Genomic DNA, 25,509 nt, shown 5'->3' with positions numbered 1-25,509 from the left:
ATGTATGCATGTATGTGTATGTATGTTCGTATGTATGTATGTATGTATGTATGTATGTATGTATGTATGTATGTATGTATGTATGTATGTATGTCTGTCTGTCTGTCTGTCTGTATGTATGCACTGATAGTACAGGCAGAGACATAGGGAGACATCGTCGAGACAGGTAAGGAGACAAACAGGGGATACAATAAAAGACACAAATGATACCACACTTACCTGAGACAGATGTTTGGCAAAGTTTCCCTGTAAAGCCAACCGTACACAGGCAGATATAGCCTTCAGGACCACAGTCACCCATACATTGTCCACCATTCTGACATGGGTTAATGGATGGACAGTTACAATCACATTGAATGGGCTGCCATAGTGTTACCGTATGGACAAACATCCACAGTGTACAGATGTAGCGATGCTGCGAAGCCATGTTCATCCTTCAAGGGCTTGGTTACAAATATGTCCAGTTTACAAAGTGTAAATGAAACGAAACGTTCCTGGGCTCTTCTTACAGTTTTTTCAAAAAAACATTGATGGCATCATTGTACTTAAGTACCTTCACTGTGTTATTATAGACTGTTAGTTATGTTAACAATTTTCAAACTAGACACGTACTAATTAATAGTCATGGTACCGGATAGTTATCATTTATGGAAACAGATAACATTGTCACAACTCAAACATCTTGTTTTGGTGATTCCTATTACTCTTTCTGGTTTCAAGGATTTGAATATGAGCTGATACAACTCCTTGTATATAACTGAAGCGTACTCAAGATTTAAGATTGCCGGAGGTCTTCGACAGAAGTGGTTCAGTTACTTAAAGTTATCTCCGATGCAACGCACATTCATCAGTGCCTTTTGGCTACTTTCGCACAGCAGTAAGGCTCCTCGTATTGGTACGAAGTCTGTTATTGAATATTGTAAGTATGGTGTAAGATTCTAAGGATGCCTCAACGGAGGAATAGTGGTGCGTCTTAAGTATTGACAATAAAAAGTCATTCGAAATTTCCAATTTACGTCATCACTGTATCTCCTACACTCAATCAAAGATTTGAGTTGCGCTGCGATTGGCATAATAACAGTACTCGAGTCACCCTAACAACTTTATCCATCGCAATTAACCAGTCGCTCGAGCTCTCTCCTCCCTTCAACGAGAACTCTACACAGTACCACACATGCGCAGCAAAGCTGCAACCAGGATGTCGACCACGCATCAAACGTGTTGCCATAGTGACCGTTATTAATTTGGAAAGTATTGAATGGGAAAAACGTGCGGTTATCTTTATTTAATGGCGTAATTGATACATAACTATAGAAAAACAATCAAGTTTCCTTTGACACTGAATGCTTTCTATAGGAAACTAGATCTAAGAATATCTATTTCGTCCTAAAAAGATCATTTTCCGTATAAACATGTATAATTTCTGAGAAATAGAATCACCATCGCCGAGTTTGTGTGATATCATTCGTAACAAGAAGCGTTTGGAAATCGAAAAATTTGAATTTGACCGCACAAGTTTCATCAATGCATTTTTACCCGTACTATGATTATAAGCTCACATATAACGCTGGTCTAAATAACAAACATGTATTTTTCATGATTTCATTTCTGATTTCCGGATAAGTCAAAAATCATCAAATTATATTTTACAGCCTGGAAACACTTTTGAATGGTAACCACTCTTCCTTGTACTTTATTTTAGATTTTTTATTGGATATTTTCTTTTCTCAAGGTTGTTCTTTGTTCATATGATACATTACACACACACACGTCGTAAATATCTTATATTACACATAGTATTGTCAATTATCTTAGATTTAGGTCCAAAAAGACAAGTACAGTTACTCATCTCCGCTGCAATTGAGACAGGAAGTATGCCCATATCACAAATATGATATTGGCTATCCAGATTGTGTTAATAATAATATTACACTGTAATGTGAGAAAAAACATATTTTATGGCCTATTAAATTCCTATCTTTGAGTCTTATAAGGCCACCCCATGGCAAAAAGTAAGGTAATAAAATAAAGAGTGGTTATACAAAGAGTTTAGTTTGCATTGCCAATAAATCACTCATCTCACAAAAAGTGCAATAATCTGAAAGTGCTATAAATAATATTCGTGTAACAGAGATAATGCAATAATCTTTAAAAGTTGTATAAAGCTGTGATAAAGTACAGTTAGACTTGCCACATATAAACTAATATAAAAACGCTTAACAACTTATAGAAGAATAACAGAGGTATGTACATAAAAAGGTCAGTTTTTTAACTAAAATCTTTAGATTTTTATTTTCTATTCGACAGACAATCTGTATTTATTTATTTCTTTTTTTTCGTAAAGTGGATTTCAGAGTAATACTGTTCATTGCTTTGATATCATGAATTGCAAATAAAGATTCGTTCAAAATTAGATCTTAAGATTTGTTCATATAAGTCTTGAGCAATATAGACAGAGGTGTAAGTACAGGTTGGCATGCAAGCAACAAGCACGGGGCATCGGTTTGGAAAAGTGGTGAAACATCAGAACCGAACCGAACTAAATTAATTTAGTAAACATTTTGACAATAGGCCAAGATTTATATTATTGAAAATAGACTTTGCAATAATTAAAAAAAAAGAAGAAGGATGTGGAAGACTTTCTAACATCAATCTTCTTACAGTTATGATGGACAAAGGTAGAAGGTCAGACAGAAATGACAGTTTAAGATTCTGTCCTTTATTATATAATGAACTATACAGCTTGGAGGAAAGTGGAATAAATTGTCGAAATGGAACATTTGATTAACAAAGGAAGATGTGAAAATTGGACATTTATAATAACCTTAAGTTTTCAAATGGTTCAACCAGGTTGCCATTCATTATTATCACTCAAGGGTTATGTTAACCTAGCAATAAAGGATTTAAAGTAAATGGTTTGTTGTAAGTGATTCTTTTGACGTAAACGTTCCAATTACGTAATTCAACATAACAAGAGAACACGAATGAAAAATTGGTTGTGAAGAGACATTGATAGAATCTGTAAAGAGTGTTGGCGACATGCAAATCAAATCAAACAATAAACCTATAAACTATTGCTAGACAGACTTCCTATACATATATTTTTTTTTATGCTCATAAAATGACGTCTTGTTCCGGCAATAGTTTAATTATTTGAAAACCAAGTATATTCCAATTACGAATAACCACACGGGCATTCTGTTTTATTCGAGAAGAGATAGTCCTTATTTTGATTTTAGATATTGTCGGCGTGTTAGTTCTACAGTCGTAAAAGTCGTACTTTTGAGCAGAGAGAGCGATATTCTACGCATTTATTACTTAAAATTGTAAAAAACATATTATGTTGATTTATTGGTCATACTGGCCAAACTCCATATCAATAAATTCGTTGTATGTAAGACATTCACGTTTATCTCAAATGGTTACTACACAAAAATTATAGTTGCAGTGTTTTAAAAGCATCTGTAATTGCGATTTATATATGTTATTTGACAGACACCACCATTCCATATCTTTCTGCGAGATGCCATTTTACTGGTAATAACGGCGAGCCGTTATACATGAAAAAATGGCCTCGATTTTACGTTTAAAGTAGAATCCATGTTTTACTCACACCAACTGTATCTGAGGTATGGAAACTGAATTTGGTAATGAATTTTTTCTAGTTCGTTTGTCATGTAATCTCTTCGAATGCTTAGGATTTGAGTTCCTTTCCACTTCATTTATATGCAGACGGTGAGTTTTTACAGTCTGATATGACATTTCTCCTAGTTATAAGGGATCATGCTACAGAAAATCATCTCCCGAGTAAACAGTCGAAATATTGTTGTGTACTCGCGTTATATTTTATCTGTGTGTCCAAATCTGTATTAGTAAACAGATGAATACACGAACGAACAAACAAACTAACAAACAAAGATAAATAAACGGACAATTGATTGAATGAACACATTTTATATAACGTGCTTTGCTTGACGTAATAATAATGTACAAAATGACGTCACCTTCAGAGTAGAATTGTCTATCATTTTCTGTAGTATAATTTCAGTGATAGCTTTGTATTTGTCAGTGAATTATTTGCTTGGTTAAGCAGTATATACGACCTTTGTCAGAGTACTTCCTAATTTGTTATAACTCAACTAGGTGGTACAACTATTTATAACTCAACTAGGTGGCACAACTATTTATAACTCAACTAGGTGGCACAACTAGTTATAACTCAACTAGGTGGCACAACTAGTTATAACTCAACTAAGTGGCACAACTAGTTATATCTCAACTAGGTGGCACAACTAGTTATAACTCAACTAGGTGGCACAACTAGTTATATCTCAACTAGGTGGCAAACTAGTTATAACTCAACTAGGTGGCAAAACTAGTTATATCTCAACTAGGTGGCACAACTTCCTTAGTAGGGGAAATTGGTGCAAAGGGTGTATTTGGACTGTGTTGTGGTTAATAAAGGGCAACAATTTTGAGGAACTTATTTTGTTGACGCTTGTTGGCGTCCTTCATTAATGTTTTAACACTGTGATCCAAAATACACATAGTAGCTTGATAGGCATTATATTCACCATATTAAACTCACTCTTTATTCTTTAAAAGTTGTGACTGTTATTAATTTGCCCCCAAAAGTCGAAAACAGCATATATTGAAATCAATACAAAAGTGAAAGTGGGCCAATACTGTTTGGCGAGGAAAAGTGTAGTACGCACGTTGACGGTGGTAGTGATGGTATTGGTGATGCAGCGATGGTGGTGGTGCGCACGATGATGGTGGTAGTGGTGGTGGTGGTGGTTGCAGCGATGGCGTGTGATGGTTGAAGTAGCAGTAATATTTCGTGAACACGTGATCTAACAATTTTCTGAACTTTCTCTGTGTCATTTGATATAGCAAACTATACACTTCATCAACTGAATGTGACATCAGACGAGGAAAAATACAATATGAGTTCCTAAATCACAACACATTATTCTTCAAATGCATTCATGCATAGCATTGAGATTCATATCACTCCTTGGTATTTCCACTCAGTGCTCCTGAAGCGATTATCTAATGAACATCCATTCCGATAACACGGTTAAGAATAAACTGAGCAAACAAGACATCGTGAACCATCATATATCATTAGTTTTAGCAATATGTATTAACTGGGATTCTGGCGACGTAATGGCGGTTTGGGTATCAATTTATACAACGTTGTAATTTGACCGTCAATTTATATATATGGTGCGGTGATTCCCTCGAACTCTCAATGTTTGAATTTCTCACAGTACCGTGTGATGTTACAATCCCTCAATACATCAATTCTTCATCCGATATCTGCACAAATGGATGATAGTGTCAGAGCTCTAAGGAGTGGTGAATGTACCTCTGATTAAAAAGCCACGTAAATGCATTATTCACCTATCATACTCGTTACTAAAGGACATGTTTCAATGTCTAAGAGAGAATGTAGAATTTACTAGTATCATCGATATAGGACTACATTTATGATCAAATTATGGACTGAGGATCAAAGAAATGTATAATGTGGGTTTTAATTGCTATTTATCATTGAGAATGGAGGCCTCGAGGCCCTTCACTGTCTATGCTTTTGTGTTTACCACAAAGTAGTCTTTTTGTAAAGTATTTTCAACTGTCGGCTTGTGTTACACTAGTTTTTTCATTGTACACGTTTTGATGTTGTTGTCCCCACAAGTCATTCATCTTTGCACTATATCGTTAATATCATCCCTCTCTCTAATTTTCGATTTTTTCATGACTCGTCCTCTCATCTTACAGTAAATACGGGGGAGGGGAAGGGGAATGGGAATGGGCGCGGGGGAAATACAGTGCGTTATTTCATGTAAACTGTGACTCTCCTCGCCTCCGATAACATTATTCTAATCAGTGACCCTCGCTCAATCATCTGTTTTCAAAAGAACAATCCCACTCCTTCACAATCCTACAAGATATTGAAACTCTCAGTAACAATCCCACCGCTGCCACCATACACAGAGTTGTCTTATTGCCAAGCTTTATGTGGACTATCATATTCAGAAAAAAAATGATAAAATACGAAAACTATGAATGTAATAAAAATGGTAACGTTGATAATAGCAAAAAGAAATTTCTCATTCAATTCTTAAAATTATAGAGTACAATAGAATGTGAAACACTTTGTAACCGAAAATAATTCTTATAATTCTCAAAAGTATGTAAGATGGCATCTTGACCACGTGATAGTAGCACAAACTACCAATTGTAATTGGTTTGAATTCCTTTGAGAGGTAATATCGATGTTACCATGGTAACACTAGAAGTTTTTACTTCTGTATGAAAAAGCACTTTCAGTCATAAAGTCGGTAATGGTTATTTTAGATTTTGAAAGACACTCTTCAATAAGCCTATTATAATACGTACCAAGTCGGTCAAATGCAGTTAAAATTAAACATTTGCACTCTCTCTTGAAACTTCCATATATATATATCACCACATCAATTTTCAGGCCAAGTGCAATAAACGTCAACGAATTGACAATATAAGGGAAATTTATCGACCACCTTGTAATTGCTAGTTAAATATAGATACTCTTATCGACTATCTAGTAATTGGTGATCTTGAACATTGGTCTTGATATTGTGATGACGTCACGTATATATACTGACACAAGTGTACTGATAAGACGATTATCTTGGCGAGGATTTGATTTTATAATCTACAAGTCGGATTACCAGAGGATATACAATCACCAGTGACTTACAATCATTGTATTTTATATTAAGTGTTATATACAGCACCATACTTGATTGATATTTGTGTATTCAGATATCACATGGTTTTATCGCCTTGCTAATGACACATGTAAAATTGTATATCAATCACTTGGCGTAAATTTTTGTGAACTTTATTTGGTTCATTTTTCCTCTTCCATTTTATTCTATTCTGTTTCATTTTTGTGCACTCAATTCGCAAATCGTGACCTTATTTGAAATAGCAATCAAACAAGTATTTTGACACGTATTCAAATCGACGGAATTCCTATGGTTATGTTTTTTGATACACGCTGAGTTTAGTCGTTTTGGGGCATAATTTTTTTCCTGCATATTAAAAGGCACTCACAGTATTCTACTTACTGATGTATGCTTAACCATCGCTTTGCAATTAAACTGAACTCAAGCCTGGCATTACGATATAACTTAAATTCAATCCGATGACGTATACGTATAAAATATTCCAGGATATTCCTCCTATAATCACAACTATTGTCACAATGCCAGAAGACAATTGTGATTTTATAGAAGTCATGCTTCGATATTAGCACTGTACTAGAAACTAATTGAAGTTATATGTTTTCATTTTTGAGGCTCATAAACTCAGCTTGTGCCACTTTAATATATAATATATGCATTTTATGAGCGTTATAGTGAAAGCTACTCGTTCTGATATAAGGAAGCCCAGCAAAACCACTAACCAGATCTGAACAGGTGAAACTAACTTACAAGCACGTATGGAAATGATAAACTGCAAAAAGTTATTTAGTAATTGTGTTAATGTTTTATAAACTAAACTATCTCTGATTGGACAGATTTGATTGTGATATACTAGACTAAGTAATCCAAGTGTCACATTAAGTCGAAATCCAACCCCCACCCCATCCTTCCAAAAACAGTTCTGTTTACTTCCACACATGTCAAATCAGGCTTTGAGGTAGATAGCGCTGTAGAGGTCAAGGTTGTTTAGGTTATAACCCCATCATCTGCTGATGAGACGAGACAGAATACTTCAAAACACACGATACATATAAGACTACTCAATGTGAAGAAAGGAGATAACTGTACGCATGTGTCTTATCAATGGACAACACCTGTCACTCTAACAACAGTTAGCTACACAAATCTTGCAATTCTGTATCTTCATTATCACGCCATGAATTCACCATTAGAATCATACCAAATCAATAACACATAGGGAAACAAAGTATGGGATTATTTAATTAATTCTGATATAGCAAAAACCATTTTTAGATAACACAAATATAGCGAATTCACTTGACTGCTTTCGTTCTCGCCTGACTGACAAAAGACCTTTGATTGAAGAAGCAGTCTCGGATTACATCAAAACTTTGTTTGGAAATATATCAGATTCAATTCATTGCGCTGTAAAAGAAAAACAAGTCAAAGAAAATGTGTACTGGAGTCGTGATTTATCCATGGCGTTATACATGGTTGACCGGTTAGTACAATGATAGCCATCTTACAAAGCCGGATTATAAATTACAGCTGCAGTGTAACTTTCGTTTCTGTTTCCTAAGTAAATCTTTGGAGTATAGTTATTCTTAGCTCTGAGCCATGTTAGTGGTATATACTAGTCTGTATTCAGACGCGGATTATATTTTGTGGTATTCCTAAAAAAAAAAAAAAAAAAGCCTTCTGAAATATTTTTTTTATTTAAATACTAATTGTGTGCACATATATAACCTATAACATGCGATATAATAATCAGCATGTACAATGCACATGCCACATTATCTGTTCTATACATTATACGTCGCGCTATTCATTGAGGATTCGAACACATTAAATATAACGAAAGTCCGCCAACGCACATCATCATGATCAGGTTTTAATTCTATTTATTTCAGCAACAAAAAGAGTATTAAAGATAAATTACAAAAAAAAGTCAAGACGACTGTTGACAGTCTAGGTATACACTGCAGATCGTATATTTTGCATGTATTAATCGGATTCCGTTCTAAATTCAGACTATAATGTATGGTGCGCCAACAAGTCTGTTTGACTCATTGTGAAGTTTATGATTTTCCTATATTTTAGGATCACACGGGATTATCACTACCTGTAATTCAGGGGTCATATCATTTGACACGCGTGGCAAGGGTTATGAAAACCACCAACGTTGTAAATGTGGCGTCATAACTATCACAGTTTGAATTCAATTCCAGAGTAAACATTAAAAGAATTTGCTCAATAAAAACTACATTTGGGTCAGTTAGAATAGTCTTGTTGTCATTGGACATCTACGTATACCTAACCCTCAGACACCCACAGTCAATGCCTTCAGGAAGAACCTTAAAAACATACTTATTCATGGGGTTTAATATATAATTGTACAGCTAGCGCCTCTGAACTTTACTTCGCATTTGTAAATGTCTCCTTGCTTTACAGAAACATGCGAAACTACCACCACCGTCGTATCTGTAAGTAGTCGAGTTGCTAGAACGCGGAATTTTGCGCGGGATTTTACCTCGTCGAAAAACTAGGAAACACGGCGACACCAGTTCATTTTGTTCTCTAGCGCTACGATCTTCTAACGCGCGCGTTATAATGTTTGACCAAGCGCACCATGCATGGCAAATATACGCTATACTCTAGGTAAAGAGAGAACAAGTTCTCGTGATCTTCGAAATGCTTCCGATGTTCCATTCTTTCGTTACATAATAAATAGAATAACGCCATTGTGACTATTCAAGTTTTAAAAGTGAAGTAATAAGGAAGTAACAAACAAAACTTATTTTTTTTCTGATACAAAATAGTAGTATGCAGAGTACAAATGTGAGCAACAAAATCGACAGTCATAATCACATTAATGAAGATCTTGGAGAAAGAAATAACACTGTATCAGGACGATCTACACGTAAATTGCGAGAATGGAAGTCTGCACCGAGTGCCAACTCCTTGGATATACAGATGGTTCACCAGGCTACATGCAATGGCCAAGTGAATGAATGTACATGTGCTTCTCCATCTCATCATTTCGATGTCGATGAAACAAAAGAAATTCAAGCCACTCGGAGTGAGGGCGTGAGACGACCCCAAGAAAGGTTCACTACTTCGTATGGATTTCCGTCCGACAACCGTACTCAGTCTGGTAAACCAAAAGATAGCTATCAACAACAACGGCGTTTTGTTCACGGAAAGAGAAGACTTGATGCGCTTCAGTCCACGGAAGATGTCTTTCTACAAGGAAACGATATTACGCAACTATCACAATTAGAAATATGTCACGAGAACGGAGGAAAAAGTGATACTGCCACGGTCAAGGAAGAAAATTTGAGAGATTTGGAAATTTATGAAGACCTCTCAGATTCCAGCTCTGAGGAAAGTACAAGCGACTCCCCTAGTACAGATGAGGCATCTGATTTTAGACAACTATATCGAAGAGGGCGTGGGAACTACTATGTCCCATGCCAAATAGAAGAGTATCTCAAATCTTCCCACGGTAAATACTGGCAGAAGAAAAGAGGACACTTCGCTCGAAATGGCCAATCCAGATGTAATCATCATGCAAACTTTGAAGATGAAAGAAACAGAAAAGAAGAACAATATTACAACACTTGTAGAAGTTATATTAATTTCAATAATCGGAACAGTCCCCGACGCAATAGCCACGGTGGCAAGCAGCGGCAATACCATGAACGCGGCCACATTCGAGTACTAGATCATTCAAAAAGTCGAAATAACATGTATACTAAGAAATTTCCGTACGAAGAACAACGTGATCAATTTTATGTAAGAAGGGAGTTGACCAATATGGGTAAAGATTTCAAAAACCGAGTCAACCATAACGGAATATGTTATAATCGAAGTGTGCACGATAGCAAGTCACGTAAGTTATTCCGAAAACTTTCATTTAATGAGGAAACACGTTGTAATCAAAATTTGCATGACGGCCTGACAGGTGATGACGTCAGAAGCCATACTAGACCAAATGTAGTCTGCGCAAGTCATAACAGTGGCGGCACAGAGAAGTACGACCACGGAACATCTGATAGTTCTCATTCTAGCGAGGACCACTATCGCGAACGAAGTCGTTCAACTCAACCAAGTTATGCTGCAACATGCGTACAAGGGCACTGGTGTTATTCTTGTCCGAACACCAATTTTTACTTGACAAATCAATTATCAGTATCACCATACTTGGGACAGCAGCAGCTTGGGAGACATACTACGTTCAACTTGGACTGGACAGATAGAACAGAAAGTCGAAAACGCGGTTATTCGATTCCTGGTAATAATTCAGGGCAGCCACCATCAAACCATCCCAGAAATCGTCCGAAGAGTGAGCCTCCTCATCGAGCAAATGCGTTCATTCGTAATATTGAACATAGAGCTAGAGGGCGCTCTCGAACCCACCCTGAAAGATTACGTCACAGTAACACTTTTCAGGGGTACGCTAAACAATCGACAAACTCTCAACGACATAACAGTTATCATGCAACACGTGACTTGGTTTTGATTGCCGACTGCTGTGTGGATATTAAACGAAATGATACTTTTTACAGACGGAGAAATTATGACGCAAATCACCTGGCCGTGTCTGCGCATGCATCTAAGAGTAACCGGGATAACAGTCCCAATGATCCCCGACAAGACAAGGAACTAAGTTTGCTTGCTAGGAATGCAGTGGACCAAAAATGGTCACCAAAATGTCGCAAACAACGCAAAGATATCGTTAGACTTCGACCACCGGTGACGAATGAATCATCCGACAGTGAAAATTCCACAGTATGTGAGCACAGTCCAGTTTTCGATGTGACTGACATCTTCACAGAATCTGATGACGATTCCTTACCAATATCTCAAGAAAGTTGTCATAACTTGTGTATAACCTAAACGTCCTGGCATATATATCGAGGTTTGTCAAGTCCAAGGCAAATACTAATTTCTGATCAGGCCCCGCTCGATCATCGCATTGTCGCAATACTTTATTTCCTACCATAGGTACAAGGTATACGTACATTGACCAACGATATATCGAACGATGGTCTAACCGAAATGCTTCCGTACGTAGTTGATTCAATATCTATGTAAGAACTTGAGAAGGAACCCCTGCAACCTTAATCAGGCTTACTAGTCAGCGAAAGTGCGAAAACGAATTGAATCGAACAAAACGAAATGTCTAAAAGAAAGTTTGAAAATTTGAGTATCGAAATCTAAACAAGTACGTAGCAACGGTATAAGTAATAAACTTTTCAAAGACTTGGGCCTAATAACTGTAGAATAATGTTTTACTTCGAATTCTGAATAAAATTTCGACCCGATTCACTGTAAAACATTTTTTTCAACGTGTGTACAATGTATTGTATTATGAAGTGACATTCGCATTGATACGACTACATTAGCTATGACTCAGACCACCAAACTTTGGCAGTCTGAGGCTATCCATAGACCATATATAGACATACACATAGCCTAGCCGTAGACGTGAAGGACTAACGGTACTACATATACCCCGCTAGAGCTATCATAACTGACATTTTGATTTTTTCACTTCGAATAGCAGAATGGTGTAGTAGCGATAATAGTCATTCACGTCTAAGGCGTCTGCAGGTAGGCTAACATAGACAGTAGTGCATAAGCTTATTTGTAAGTTGTGTGTATCATGACATGAAGCATCCCATGGGCCACAGGTACTCGAATCAATATGTATGATTTAAAAAAAAAATATGTATATAAATAAGACTTAAGTCTTATTTATATACAATGCATTTTTTTTTCTACTCATTGATTCGAGTACCTGTGCCATGGGCCATGTATGACTTTTTTTAAGTGACTTTTGACGGATTGGCTGAGATTTTGGAAATCATGCGTTTTGTTCATATGAAATCGGGAAAGGAGAGAACTCTTTAAGAAAAATAATTCGATGAACAAGAATCATTCAACGTATGAAGGTAAAGATGGTTATAGATCGAACGCTCCGAGCTAAGTTACAGTAGCCCATCTACAGACACTGACAGTTATGTACTGCCCTCATACTCTTAAAGCATGTACTTAATGTCGCCGATGAGGGCGCACATATATAAACATGTCAGCCTCCATAGAGTAAAAGAAAGCCAGTGCATCGTTTGATAATAGAAAGTGTTTGCTGTGTTTGCGGTTATTGAGAATATACTTTAGATTGTCAAGGCATGGACGAAGAAAGCTTAGAGGCTTCGCTAGCCACACATAGACAACAGGTGGGTTATTTTGAGGCATTCATATACACTGCTCTTTGATCATGGACTCGATATTCTGGTTGTTGATGTCCCCATTATTCCCGTCTCCGTCAGAAAACGATAACGAAACCGTAAAACCTACAAAATGTTTGGGCTGACATAAGGAATAGCACGTCCACCACATAAATACTGACATTGATCGACGATTTAATGTATTTAATACATTGTTGATTTGAAGTCAACTCGTACTGGTTAGGGATTAGGATGGATCTTCCAAACTTTCTGGATCATGGTACGTGTCTTAATTAAATCTCAGACTACCAAACAATTAGGTTATCTGAGCTTAAATGCAGGGAGAGGGAATCTTTGTGATCACCCTATCTATTGTCAATCTCACCTTTATAGTTATACGCAGGAGCCCACTATCTAGTATAACAACAATGTAATGACCTGCAGAGGAATACCAAATTTTTTGACAATGTTTACTATTAAAATTTGTTGTAGTTGAGTCAAGTGGAAGCAGTATTACAAAGTGCAGGTACTGATGGACAAGAGGAGTTGGTACAGTTGAAGGATGATTTAACGGTATTAGTGCAGCTTACAGAAGGTAGGAGTGTATACATGTAAATAAAGTATGTAATAGTCCTGTTTGCAGATGGAGTAAGTTGGGACTTGATTCCGACGCTGTCCCTCTCCTAGGGACAATGCCAGTATCGCGTCCCATACACTGTCTGCAAGCAGGACTATGCTGTGAGTATACATGTAATATCATCTACTGAACCTTTTTATTGAGTAATAAAGTTTATTTTCCACAACTAGCAAGTGAACTTACTGAGTTGGTGTAGTGCAATGAGTTTCAGCAATTATAGGCATAAATGTAGAATAGTGGACTGGCTTTACTGTACTCATTTGAGTCATGTTAGTTAGTTAGGGTAATTTCGTGTGTGTGTGTGGGGGGGGGGGGGTTAGGATAATGTTTAAACCCCTAAACCAAAGCTGAGTTGTATCATTGAATGTGAATGAGCATTGCTAATACTTTTCTCCATTTGCCCTTAGTAGTTACATTATCGACCCCAGAATAAATGGCTAGTGTCTTTTCATACATGTACCTCAGCTGCATACTGGTGTTCACACAATACACCACACACCTCCTTGTACAGTAGTACTGTAACAGTAGTGCATGTTTTGTATATGAACACCAGGTTCTGTATGTACTACTTGGTGGTGGGGTGGGGGTTATGGCAACAGATCTGCAGTTGTTTTTCATGATACATAAAATAATCAGCACATGTTGACACTCATACAATATACATGTACCAGAACTGAAAATTACATACAGTGATAAGCAATAGACTTGTCACAACTATACATGTACGTGAAATGTTCAAATACTCCTCACTGGTAAACTGTTCATTGTCCAGATAAAAGGAAATGGTAACATCTTTAAGTTCTACAAATTGAGTTTAATTAATAATTTCACCTTTCATATCTTCTAACAGCAAGTCTACTGTCATACAAGAAAAGTAAATTACTAAGTATGGTTGATAATTATGAAGCGTCAAGTAGTGGAACCCAATCAACATCAGCCACACCATTTGATTTCTTCCAGGTAGGATTTGAACTTTGAACTCTGAATATTATCGGGAGTAGTTTTAAGTATGGAACTCCTGATATTTTGAGGTTGTACAAAACCGTTGATAAGTAACAGTTTACATGTAAATGTATGTTGAGTGAATTACTCAATTACTAGTAGTCTTTCTTCCATCATGGTGAAAAACAACAGTTTAATTTACAAGTCTTTTTTTTTTCAATTTCAAATGCTTGTGTGTTGAAAACAGTCCAAATACCAATATTACAGATCAAAAACAAAGTAAGTTACAATTGTACACACAGAATACTTTAATAACCAAGTCAGACTTTCAGTATACTTTGTCTTGTTTGGTAAACCTTACACTCAAAAGACTGAATGTTTGTTACATGTTTATAGTGTCAATTGTTTGGAGGAGCTTATAAAATTTACAAATTTCTTGTTCAGAAAAGGACACTATCATGGAATACACCAATTGGGTATATGTGCATACCTGTGTGAAGCTTATAGAATTAACAATGACTGGAATTGTGATATACATATAGTGCTGTACCACACTTACAGTATTTCCATTTTCCTATTTGTGAAAGGTAGACATTAAATATTAACATGTTTGTGATGTGCTTGCAGGGGAGTAACCAATCCACCAGTCAACAAACAGAAACAGATCAAGTTGATAATGAAGATGATGAGGATGAGGAAGTTGAAGATGAAGATGAAGATGAAGAAGATGATGATGATGATGACACACTAGATGAGTTGATAGGTACAAAATGCAGAGTGCCATACACACCGGGTTGGGGTACAGTTCATTATCACAATGCTGTTATACTGTGTGTGGAAACAGTGGCTGACTCTGATGATGAACAGGTATAGTCATGTGAATTGTTACTTATATGATAATACTAGGGCACTAAGTGTAATCATCACAGCAGTAAAACAAGATACCCATCCTGATTGGATAAATCTGTGAACTTTTTAATGGAGTGTTTATAAACATCAAAAGTTGAACATAAAATTTAGTTTGAAATGAAACATATGTTGTTGGTATTCTACGTACATATTAAATGCTTTGTCTTGCAATAGCATTATTACAAGTCTAACTGCTAGATCCTCAAGCTAACCTGCCTGCTTTATAAGTGACCTAAGGTTGCCAGTGAGAGCGCTAGCACTTCACCCCGACAGAGGTACTCATCACATTTCACCTTTATTTGACAACCCTCAAAGCACAGATCTAAGGTCTTACTTCAAGACTATATGATTACCAACAAGTAACTGTTTTCTCATTCCTTAGACTGTCGACAGTCGTTCGTGCCTTTTTGCTACGTTTTGTCTAAAACTAAAGTCGTCACCGTGCTCCAATCCAGAGCAACACTACTAGTAGTACTATAACCACGTACTGATAGCAAGGGCCGGCCCTCACTATACAAAATGTAGCAAAAAAGGCACGAATGACTGTCGACAGGCTATCACTCCTGTCAGTTGGTCAATATACATTACATTACATGTACAACATATTTTTGGTCATCAACTTTGTAGCCATTTCAAAACAAACAACCTAGTATTGTGGAACACCTGATTCAGGAAATTGAGAATTGAAAAGATATGTCCATAGTTCCTAAAACTTATTATCATTCCAGAAACTATGAGGAGAGCAGTTTGGCCTGACTGAGAATGGTCATGAAACACTCCAAAGGGCACTATTTTAAACTATTGCCACCTTCATTTCTGGGCTAAAATATCCTTTTGAATAACACACCCAAATGGAAATATTATATTATCTTTTGTTTTTCCAATAACCAGACTATGACATATTTTACATCGTACCAAATCAATTGATAGTTAAAAAAGTTATAGGTAATTTATTATATATTTTTTTCAGTCTCAGGTTAGAGTACTATTTTGCAATCCAACAGACAGATCAATGTTACCATGTCCATACTTCTTAGATGGCAAGTGTAAATTTGATGAAAACTGCAGGTGAGTTTTAACCTTTGAACTTTGAGCTTTAAAATTACCCAATGAAATTAATCTTTATCTTTATATTGTTGAACTTGCAGAAACATGTATTATCATGTTTGTCTAACAGTCAACCCCAACCATTTCAATCAGTCTCATTTCAGTGTGGACTTTTTGAGCTTTAGATTATCCAGTAAAAATCTTTAAAACTCTTGTCCATGTTTATATTTGTACAGATTTTCACATGGTTATATCGTTAATGTTGAAGATATAGAACCATTTAAAGAACCGGATTTTAGGTGAGTGTGTTGACCATGGTAGAGAATATTAGATGCACCTGATGTATGTAGACTTTTGATCATCTCCATACAAGAGATGTTGACTACACTAGAAGACGAGAGATGCCCCTTGATGTATTTAAACCCTGAGTGCTTAGCTTGGTGTTCATTGTCAATATGGCATATTTGTTTTATTCAAAAGTTGACAAATTTGTTAGGACAGTGTCACACAAACATTACAATCATTAGTTTAGTTTAGTTCAGTTACGGATTTTACATCCATGGATAATAATATCCAATCACAGTCTGGTGCAGAAGTGATGATCAATGTCACCGTGCGTATTAACCAACACCTGCTCCTTCCAAATCAAGAATGTTATACGTTAAGTGTTAAAGTGTATGAGAGTGATTACTGGAGCCATATCATAGAGAGAGAGGTGGAGCATGAATCATTATATGTAAATCTTAATTGTGACCAGTTTTACATCCTCTTTTTCACCCTGTCAGCCTTCTTGAGAATGGATGTAAGTGCCTTGCATTACAAGATGGCGGTATCTGGCAAAAAGGCAAAATAGAAACAGCAGATTCTGAAGCTCAGCTTTATAGTGTCCATATCAGTTTAACAAATCAGATTGTCACCCTCGGACTTGATGCAATTGTGCCTGTTGGTAAGTGTCAATACCAGTTTTTACAAATCAGATTGTCACCCTTATATGGTATTATACCGATAGTGTCAATACCAGTTTTTACAAATCAAATTGTCACCCTTGGACTTGATGCAATTGTACCTGTTGGTAAGTGTTAATACAAGTTTGTACAAATCAGATTGTTACCCTTAGATTACATGGTATTATACCAATAGTATCAATACTAGTTTGTACAAATCAGATTGTCAACCTTGGACGTGATGATATTGTACCAGTTAGTAATTATCACATGTTTTAGCAAACTGAAAATTGATATCTGGTTATTAATGTCTATGTTTGTTTTGAGTTAAAGGTTTAATAAAAATATGAATTGAATATTAATAGAATCAACTGATGATGACTCAGATGATGAAGAAACACATCAATATGAAGATGACGACCAAGAGGAAAGTGAAAGTATAGACACAGAGTGGAAACCAAGTGGTGCATCAAGGGTACTTGGTGATTGGGAAGCTCACACTAAAGGTTTTGGGTCTAAGATGATGGCAAAAATGGGATACAAAATTGGGTGAGTAGATATTATGCACCCACACTATAAGATCTGCTCTTAGATGATTGCTTATATGAGATGTAAAATCAAACAAGGCTAGATTTACATCCAAATTTAGTGACTTTGTATATGCATAGAGTACATAGTTTCTGTAGAATACCTAAATACCAGGCTTGAATTCTGCCGGTAAACAAATCAACAATTCCAAATAGCGTCCATTTTTACAATGAATTATGGGTAATAAAATGATGGATAAGTACTGCAAACCATGAAAGTTTGCTGGAAATAAAAAAATGCAAAAATGAGTAGTGATGAAAATACCTTCTTTTATACGAACACAATGAACAAGTCTGGTAATTCATAAAAATGCAGAGAACGAGCTAAAAATTGCAATATTTTCTAGTGCCATAAATATCTAGGTGTACAGTATACTTCAATATTAAACTAGATTAATATGAGCACCTTTTCATAGGCATCAAATATTAATTCCTCTGCACACATACACATGCACACACGCACACACACACACACACATATACATACATACATATGTACGTACGTACGTACATACATACATACATACATACATATATACATACATACATACATACACACACATACATACATACATACATACATACATACATACATACATACATACATGTATACATATGTATGTACGTACACACACACATACATACATACATACATACATACATACATACATACATACATCCATCCTTCCATCCATACATACATACATACACACACACACACACATACATACATACATACATACATCCATACATACATACACACACATACATACATACATACATACATTACATACATACATGTATACATATATATGTACGTATGTACACACGCACACACACATACATACATACATACATACATACATACATACATACATACATACATACATACATACACACACATACATACACACATACATACATACATACATACATACATACATACATACATACATACATACACATAAATGTTTTAAACTCGACATATGTCCCTTTGATGATTTCTGTGCAAAAATGATGAAAGTTTACTAGTTCTGAAATACTAATACAACCACGAAAGATGGTTGAAGGTCAAGTTCAACTACAAAGTCTTTCATCCGTATGTTTATAGGGAAGGACTTGGTAAGACAAGCCAAGGAAGACTAGAACCTGTAGAAGCCGAAGTGTTACCTGCAGGTAGTAATTTATCTTTCCCAATAAGTCATTGATGTCACTTTCCACACATAACTGTTGTCATCTATTTAGTGTAAAACATTGTCAGGTATAATTTAGGAGTGTATGGAGTTTTAATGATTATCACTTGAGTTAAACCAGAAATATAATTTCTCATGTTGGCATAATAGGAGATCAAATTCATTTTACCTGTCAGAAATTAGCATATTGAAATTAACTTATGAGAATTTGCATATAAAAATTTCAAAATGGATGCTCACCTAATTTACTTGTCATCATGTATTAACCTAATTTAGATTTGAATAAAAGGACAAGTCCAAATTGGGATTCAAATAAAGCAGGAGTTTTAATCAGACTTGGACTTGTCCTTTTATTCAAACTCAAATTATGTCCATCTCTGTTGAAAAGTGTATCGTACCATATAACTGTAGTTGGAGTGATACTTGTTTGTACTACGACCTAATTTAAAGTTTTACAGTCTAAATATTCATTTTAGGTTAACAGGCTTTGTCAAACTGTCCATTTGAAAAATGTTACTCGTAATTATTTAGAACCCTTGGTGGTGATACAAGAAATAAAAATCGCTATGATTTACTGACAGATAGTATTCATTTGTTTTGTAAGTTAGAATAACTTATTTCCAAAATATTTCAATGAGCGCTGTCTCTGGATTGATTGTCCTTAAGGAAACCAGAATTTCAACAACAAATATCAGTGATTAGGCAGGTCAAAGCAAAGAACTAGGAGCCCATTGTACACGAAATCAATTCATTTATATATACATGTACACATAGAAACTGATGCAGACTGTGGTAGTAGAACTGTGGAGGAAATATTTCATTAACCAATCAGCCCCAAACAAGTCATGTACAAATTAGAAACTTCATTGGAATACTACTAACTTGTGTCTTACAATTGATAACAATTAAGAAGCTTGGCGAGTGTTCTTCACTCCTTTCTTACACTCCTCCTTCAATTTGGAAGTCTCCCCCACACAATCTTCATCATTCTAACCATATTTGTTTACAAATAGATTATTTTTGTTTATTGTTTAATTTATTTTTTTACAAATTTTTATATATTGATTTTAGTAAGTTTCTATATTAGAAATTTTCAAATTTGTTTTATTTACCAGGAAAATCTTTAGACATATGTGCAGAGCTGAAACAGAAGAAAAAATTAGGAATTTTGAATGTCATGAAAAAGAAAAGGAAAGCAAAAAGGCTTGGGACTAAAACCTACGAGAAAAAGTCACATAATGTGTTCGATTTTTTGAATAAAAAACTTGGAGGGAAACATGGTAAGTTTACTTATTCTGTGATTTCTGTAACAACGTACTTCCATGAAAGTATTAAAGGAAAAGTCCTCAATCTTTTTTATTCAAATTGCTTGGCACTCTTTGTATTTGTTTACATGTATTTGTCAAGACAAATAATAATAATAATAATAATAATAATAATAATAACATTTATAGAGCGCCAGTATAACAAATAGGGTTTGCTCAAAGGCGCTGAACAAAACTAAAAAGGTGAAAGGAATACGTACTTAAAAGGGATAAAAGTTAAAAACGTTCAAAGTCCCACAAGTTCAAAGTTCATAGATAAAAGATGAGTCTTCAGTTTTCGTTTAAAAATGTCAACAGAGTTACAAAGTCTAAGTTCTGTTGGCAAACAATTCCAGAAGAGATTTGAATATAAATAATGTCATCACAAGAGGTTTTCCCATAAACCCTTGCAAGAAATCCCCAAAATGGTGCAGTAAGGCTTCTATACAAGATTTAAAAGTTGAGTAAGTTACTAAGGTTCTATTTTATCATCCAAAATGATATGTTAGACAAGACTATTAAAGCCAGAAATAAATCTGATTCGACTTTTCCTTTAAATCATTCTTGTAATAAGCACTTTTCCTATCTTTAGCCAAAAACATTTTGACAGAATGTGTGTTTTGTGTAATTTGTATCGGGGTGGGGGGGGGGGATGTCACATTCCTTAAACTTCTGATAATGTAAGAAGCAATGATTTTTTCAACTTGTCATTGTTGTTGTATGAAATTAATTAATAGCATTATTTTTTTGTGGTTGAACGCAGGCAAATGTTTTGACTGACACATCAAAAGTTGTTATTGTTGCATAATATGACAACAAGACAGTGTACTGTGATTTGTTAAGATTTAAGAAATACTTTGTATATATAAACTGTGTTCAGCCTTTGTGTTCAGCCTTTGTGAATCCTTTGATGTGATCTTTCGTTTGTAAATTAAAATCATATCTCTTTTGTCTGTAAATCTGAGAGATAAGCTAAATCTTATCATGTGTTACAGTCTCAGAAATCACACTTGATCGATTTTGAAATGAATTGGTTGAAGTAATAAATCACAATTTTTTTTCTTTCATGGTCACCTGAAGAAATTAGCTTATCAAAAAATACTGTACAAAAGGACAGAAATAGGAGTGATTATGGAAATGATGGTGGAGGAGGTAGTCAACCAAGGAACAGGAACTTGAACATACAGGTAGGTAATACGAACCCTCTAGGACTCAGGTATATCTCCTTTTACACAATAACTGATGACATCACACTGCTTAGGGCCCAGGTGTATCTCCTTTTACGCAATAACTGACGACATCACACTGCTTAGGACTCGGGTGTATCTCCTTTTACATAATAATTGATGACATCACACTGCTTGGGGCCCAGGTGTATCTCCTTTTACGCAATAACTGACGACATCACACTGCTTAGGGCCCAGGTGTATCTCCTTTTACACAATAACTGATGACATCACACTGCTTAGGACTCAGGTGTATCTCCTTTTCCACAACAACTGATGATATCACACACTGCTTAGGGCCCAGGTGTATCTCCTTTTACACAACAACTGATGACATCACTCTGCTTAGGGCCCATGTGCATCTCCTTTTACACAATAAGTGATGACATCACACTGCTTAGGGCCCAGGTGTATCTCCTTTTACACAACAACTGATGATATCACACACTGCTTAGGGCCCAGGTGTATCTCCTTTTACACAATAACTGGTGACATCACACTGCTTAGGGCCCAGGTGTATCTCCTTTTACATAATAACTGATGACATCACACTGCGTAGGACTCACTTTTACACAACAACTGATGATATCACACACTGCTTAGGGCCCAGGTGTATCTCCTTTTACATAATAACTGATGACATCACACTGCTTAGGGCCCAGGTGTATCTCCTTTTACATAATAACTGATGATATCACACACTGCTTAGGGCTCACTTGTATCTCCTTTTACACAATAACTGATGACATCACACTGCTTAGGGCCCAGGTGTATCTCCTTTTGCACAATAACTGATGACATCACACTGCTTAGGGCCCAGGTGCATCTCCTTTTACACAATAACTGATGACATCACACTGCTTAGGGCCCAGGTGTATCTCCTTTTACACAATAACTGATGATATCACACACTGCTTAGGGCCCTGGTGTATCTCCTTTTACACAATAATTGATGACATCACACTGCTTAAGGGCTCGGGTGCATTTCCCATTTTCTTTTTAGATAATTACTGATGATGTCACACTGCGTAGGGCTCAGGCTTATTTTCTATTTTTAATGTTTACAGGACTTAGTTCTCCCTTTACATGTACACAATAAGTGATGACATCACAGTAATGCTGAGTTGACCTTTGACCCATAGACTAATTAATGACAAGTATAAGTATGAGTACTCTGCTTTCATTTACATTTGAACTACTAACTGCTTTCATCTTTGTTTATGTATTTGCTTTATGATTACCCATTCATTTTATGGGAGTAATGACGTTTACCTTGTCACATGCTGAGTCGTCTTAATGTGGTATTTTTTACATTGATTACAGTTAATGAAAACCCATCAAGATATGAGGAGTCTTGAACGAGAATTATCCAGACTTAAAAAATCTCGGGACAGAAACATTGGAAAGTATGTTAGAGTTTGATGAATTCTTCAACAAGATAGTGGAAATTATGTCATCTGTAAATCAATATGCAATTGATCTGTACCCCCATATAGCTATGAATGTGTTAAAATCTTTTGAAAAATACCACTTAATGAAAGCAAGCTGCAATGTTTATTAAGCAGATCCATTAGTTGTGTTGTAACTTTGATACCTTGGTCATTTGTCAACTAAGAGTGTTGGGATTCAGGATGGTCTAACAGTTAGGGTGGTTGGCACAGAATCTGTTCATTGATGCTTCAATCGTCACCACTACCATGTGTCTCTAAGTGGAGCAAGATTTGCACCACCATCAACCCAGTTGTATAAATAGGGACCTGGTAGGACAGAGATTCTTACATGAAGGATGCTATGCTATTCTGTGCTCATTGTGGTAGCATGTATGTGATTGCGCTTGACTATAATAAGTTAATTAAGTATGGAGAGTTGTACCACCATAGGTCTGTGTTTAGGGTTATAATTGTACAGCTCTTTCAGCACTGTTTCAATGTTTAGATAAAAGTTTAAATACTTTATACATTACAGGGACCGTGCTATGACAGCTCATGTGGATGGTAAAATAGCTGCTGCTGAACAACACATAAGTTCCTTGAAAGAAAAGGAGAAAAAACTACAGAAGGAACAACATACTAGAAAAGAAGAACGGAAATTAAGAATTTTCTGAATTACAGAAAAAATGCAATTATGTATATCAATGTAAATTATTTTATGATTTTATTCAGTTTTATAAGAGAAATAAAATAAAATTATTTGCTTTTTTACAAAAAAATATATAATAAATCTGATTTTTGTGTTGATGAAACCCCATTGTCACAAGATGGTCGAATTTACCAACACTTATTGTCAATGAAGGTGTGTATATTTTCTTTACAGGTGTGTTGTGACTGTCTATATGGACGTGTGTTCACAGGATTTAAAATTGAAAAGCTGATTAATTTGCATATGATGACCTTGAACCATAGGTCATGTTTGGGGGTGGGGGGTGGTCAAATATCTTCAAATGGTCTGATCGATAGATGGGAGTGGGGATAACACACGAATAACATTTTTAGGAAATCTCCGAACGTAGAGGGCTACAGCATTGACTTTCCCATCAAGACATGGATGTGACGTATTGACCGTTTCAGATAAAACGCACATAAAAGAATCAATTGTCTTCAAGCGTGTGGGATACGTTTTACCTGGTCAATATAAATACTTCCATTTCAATCGTAAATTTTGACTCGAATTCAATGTTTTGTTGTTTTTGAGGAGATCGTGTTTGTTCTATTCTCATTCATTATCATTCCATGCTCAGTTTATTTAAATACATCCCATGGATAGGAATGTACATGGAAAGCATATATTGATTCAAATCACGTCTCGTGTTGGTTACGTTGGTGTCGTTTCACTCGAACACGAGACTACCGTCCTACGGGTTACCTCCACGTTTGTAACCATTCTCGCAAACCAGAGCTGTGTACATGTTATTTCTTCCGCTACACTTCGAAATAGACGGGGCAGCTCCTTAAGAACGGTACCGTAAAACAGGCCGTGATTTGCGACGATGAATTGTAACTGGTTACTTGTATATAGCAAATAAGGTGAAGATTCTTTGGATCTTGAGAGTTTACCCAGGAATAAGCCCCATGATGCACCTTCATTCAACTCATCTTCATTTCTTGTTTCCATGGAACCTCCTAGAATGTTCATTTCAGCATCGAAGTGAGATCCTTATTATGTTGCATTGCATTTTAAATAAGGCTATATTCCCAAGCCCCCCTCCCAATGTAATCACATGGCACGAGGGTATGAATAATAAAATGCATGTATTTGCGACTTAAATTCAAAACATTATTAGAAATTTATTGAAATTTCGAAAAACTATTTCCTCGTTTTCAATTTAAAGTAGACCTCTCTCTCCTTCCCTCCCTCTCTCTCTCTCTCTCTCTCTCTCTCTCTCTCTCTCTCTCTCTCTCTCTCTCTCTCTCTCTCTCTCTCTCTCTCTCTCTCTCTCTCTCTCTCTCTCTCTCTCTCTCTTACTTTGATGCGATAACAGGAACGAGTGTAAGCTTATCATCATATCGTGTTGATAACCCATTCTATGAGTGATTACACATCTTTGACATCAATCAACTAGAACGCCTAACAAAACTATGGCAAGATACTAAGTCTTGTTTAAGTTACCGTCCTTTTAACGTTGCTACACACCGCAAAAATGAAAATTCTAATCGTGTGATATTTTGATAGTTTGTACGAGAGAACTTCAAACCTTACATTGCTATCTTTGGCCACGGTTAGAAATTCAACCCACAGCACTCATTTAAAATCGACTAGAACCTGGGTTTTGAT

General features: G+C 35.9%; 1 protein-coding gene across 1 annotated transcript; it reads left to right on the top strand.

Moving 5' to 3' along the window:
• Positions 1-12,816: 12,816 nt before the first annotated feature.
• LOC144440572 (zinc finger CCCH-type with G patch domain-containing protein-like) lies at positions 12,817-23,842 on the top strand. Its single transcript, XM_078129958.1, has 13 exons — positions 12,817-12,958; positions 13,442-13,544; positions 14,437-14,546; positions 15,156-15,395; positions 16,408-16,505; positions 16,721-16,783; positions 17,270-17,430; positions 17,794-17,977; positions 19,127-19,191; positions 20,324-20,488; positions 21,593-21,699; positions 23,062-23,144; positions 23,704-23,842. The coding sequence occupies exons 1-13, from the start codon at positions 12,911-12,913 to the stop codon at positions 23,840-23,842; spliced, it is 1,566 nt and encodes a 521-aa protein (XP_077986084.1). The 5' UTR covers positions 12,817-12,910.
• The last annotated feature ends 1,667 nt before the right edge of the window (positions 23,843-25,509 follow it).

This window comes from Glandiceps talaboti, chromosome 10 (assembly GCF_964340395.1).
Source record: "Glandiceps talaboti chromosome 10, keGlaTala1.1, whole genome shotgun sequence".
Taxonomy (NCBI): domain Eukaryota; kingdom Metazoa; phylum Hemichordata; class Enteropneusta; family Spengelidae; genus Glandiceps; species Glandiceps talaboti.
This window is presented reverse-complemented; position numbering and strand designations above follow the sequence as displayed.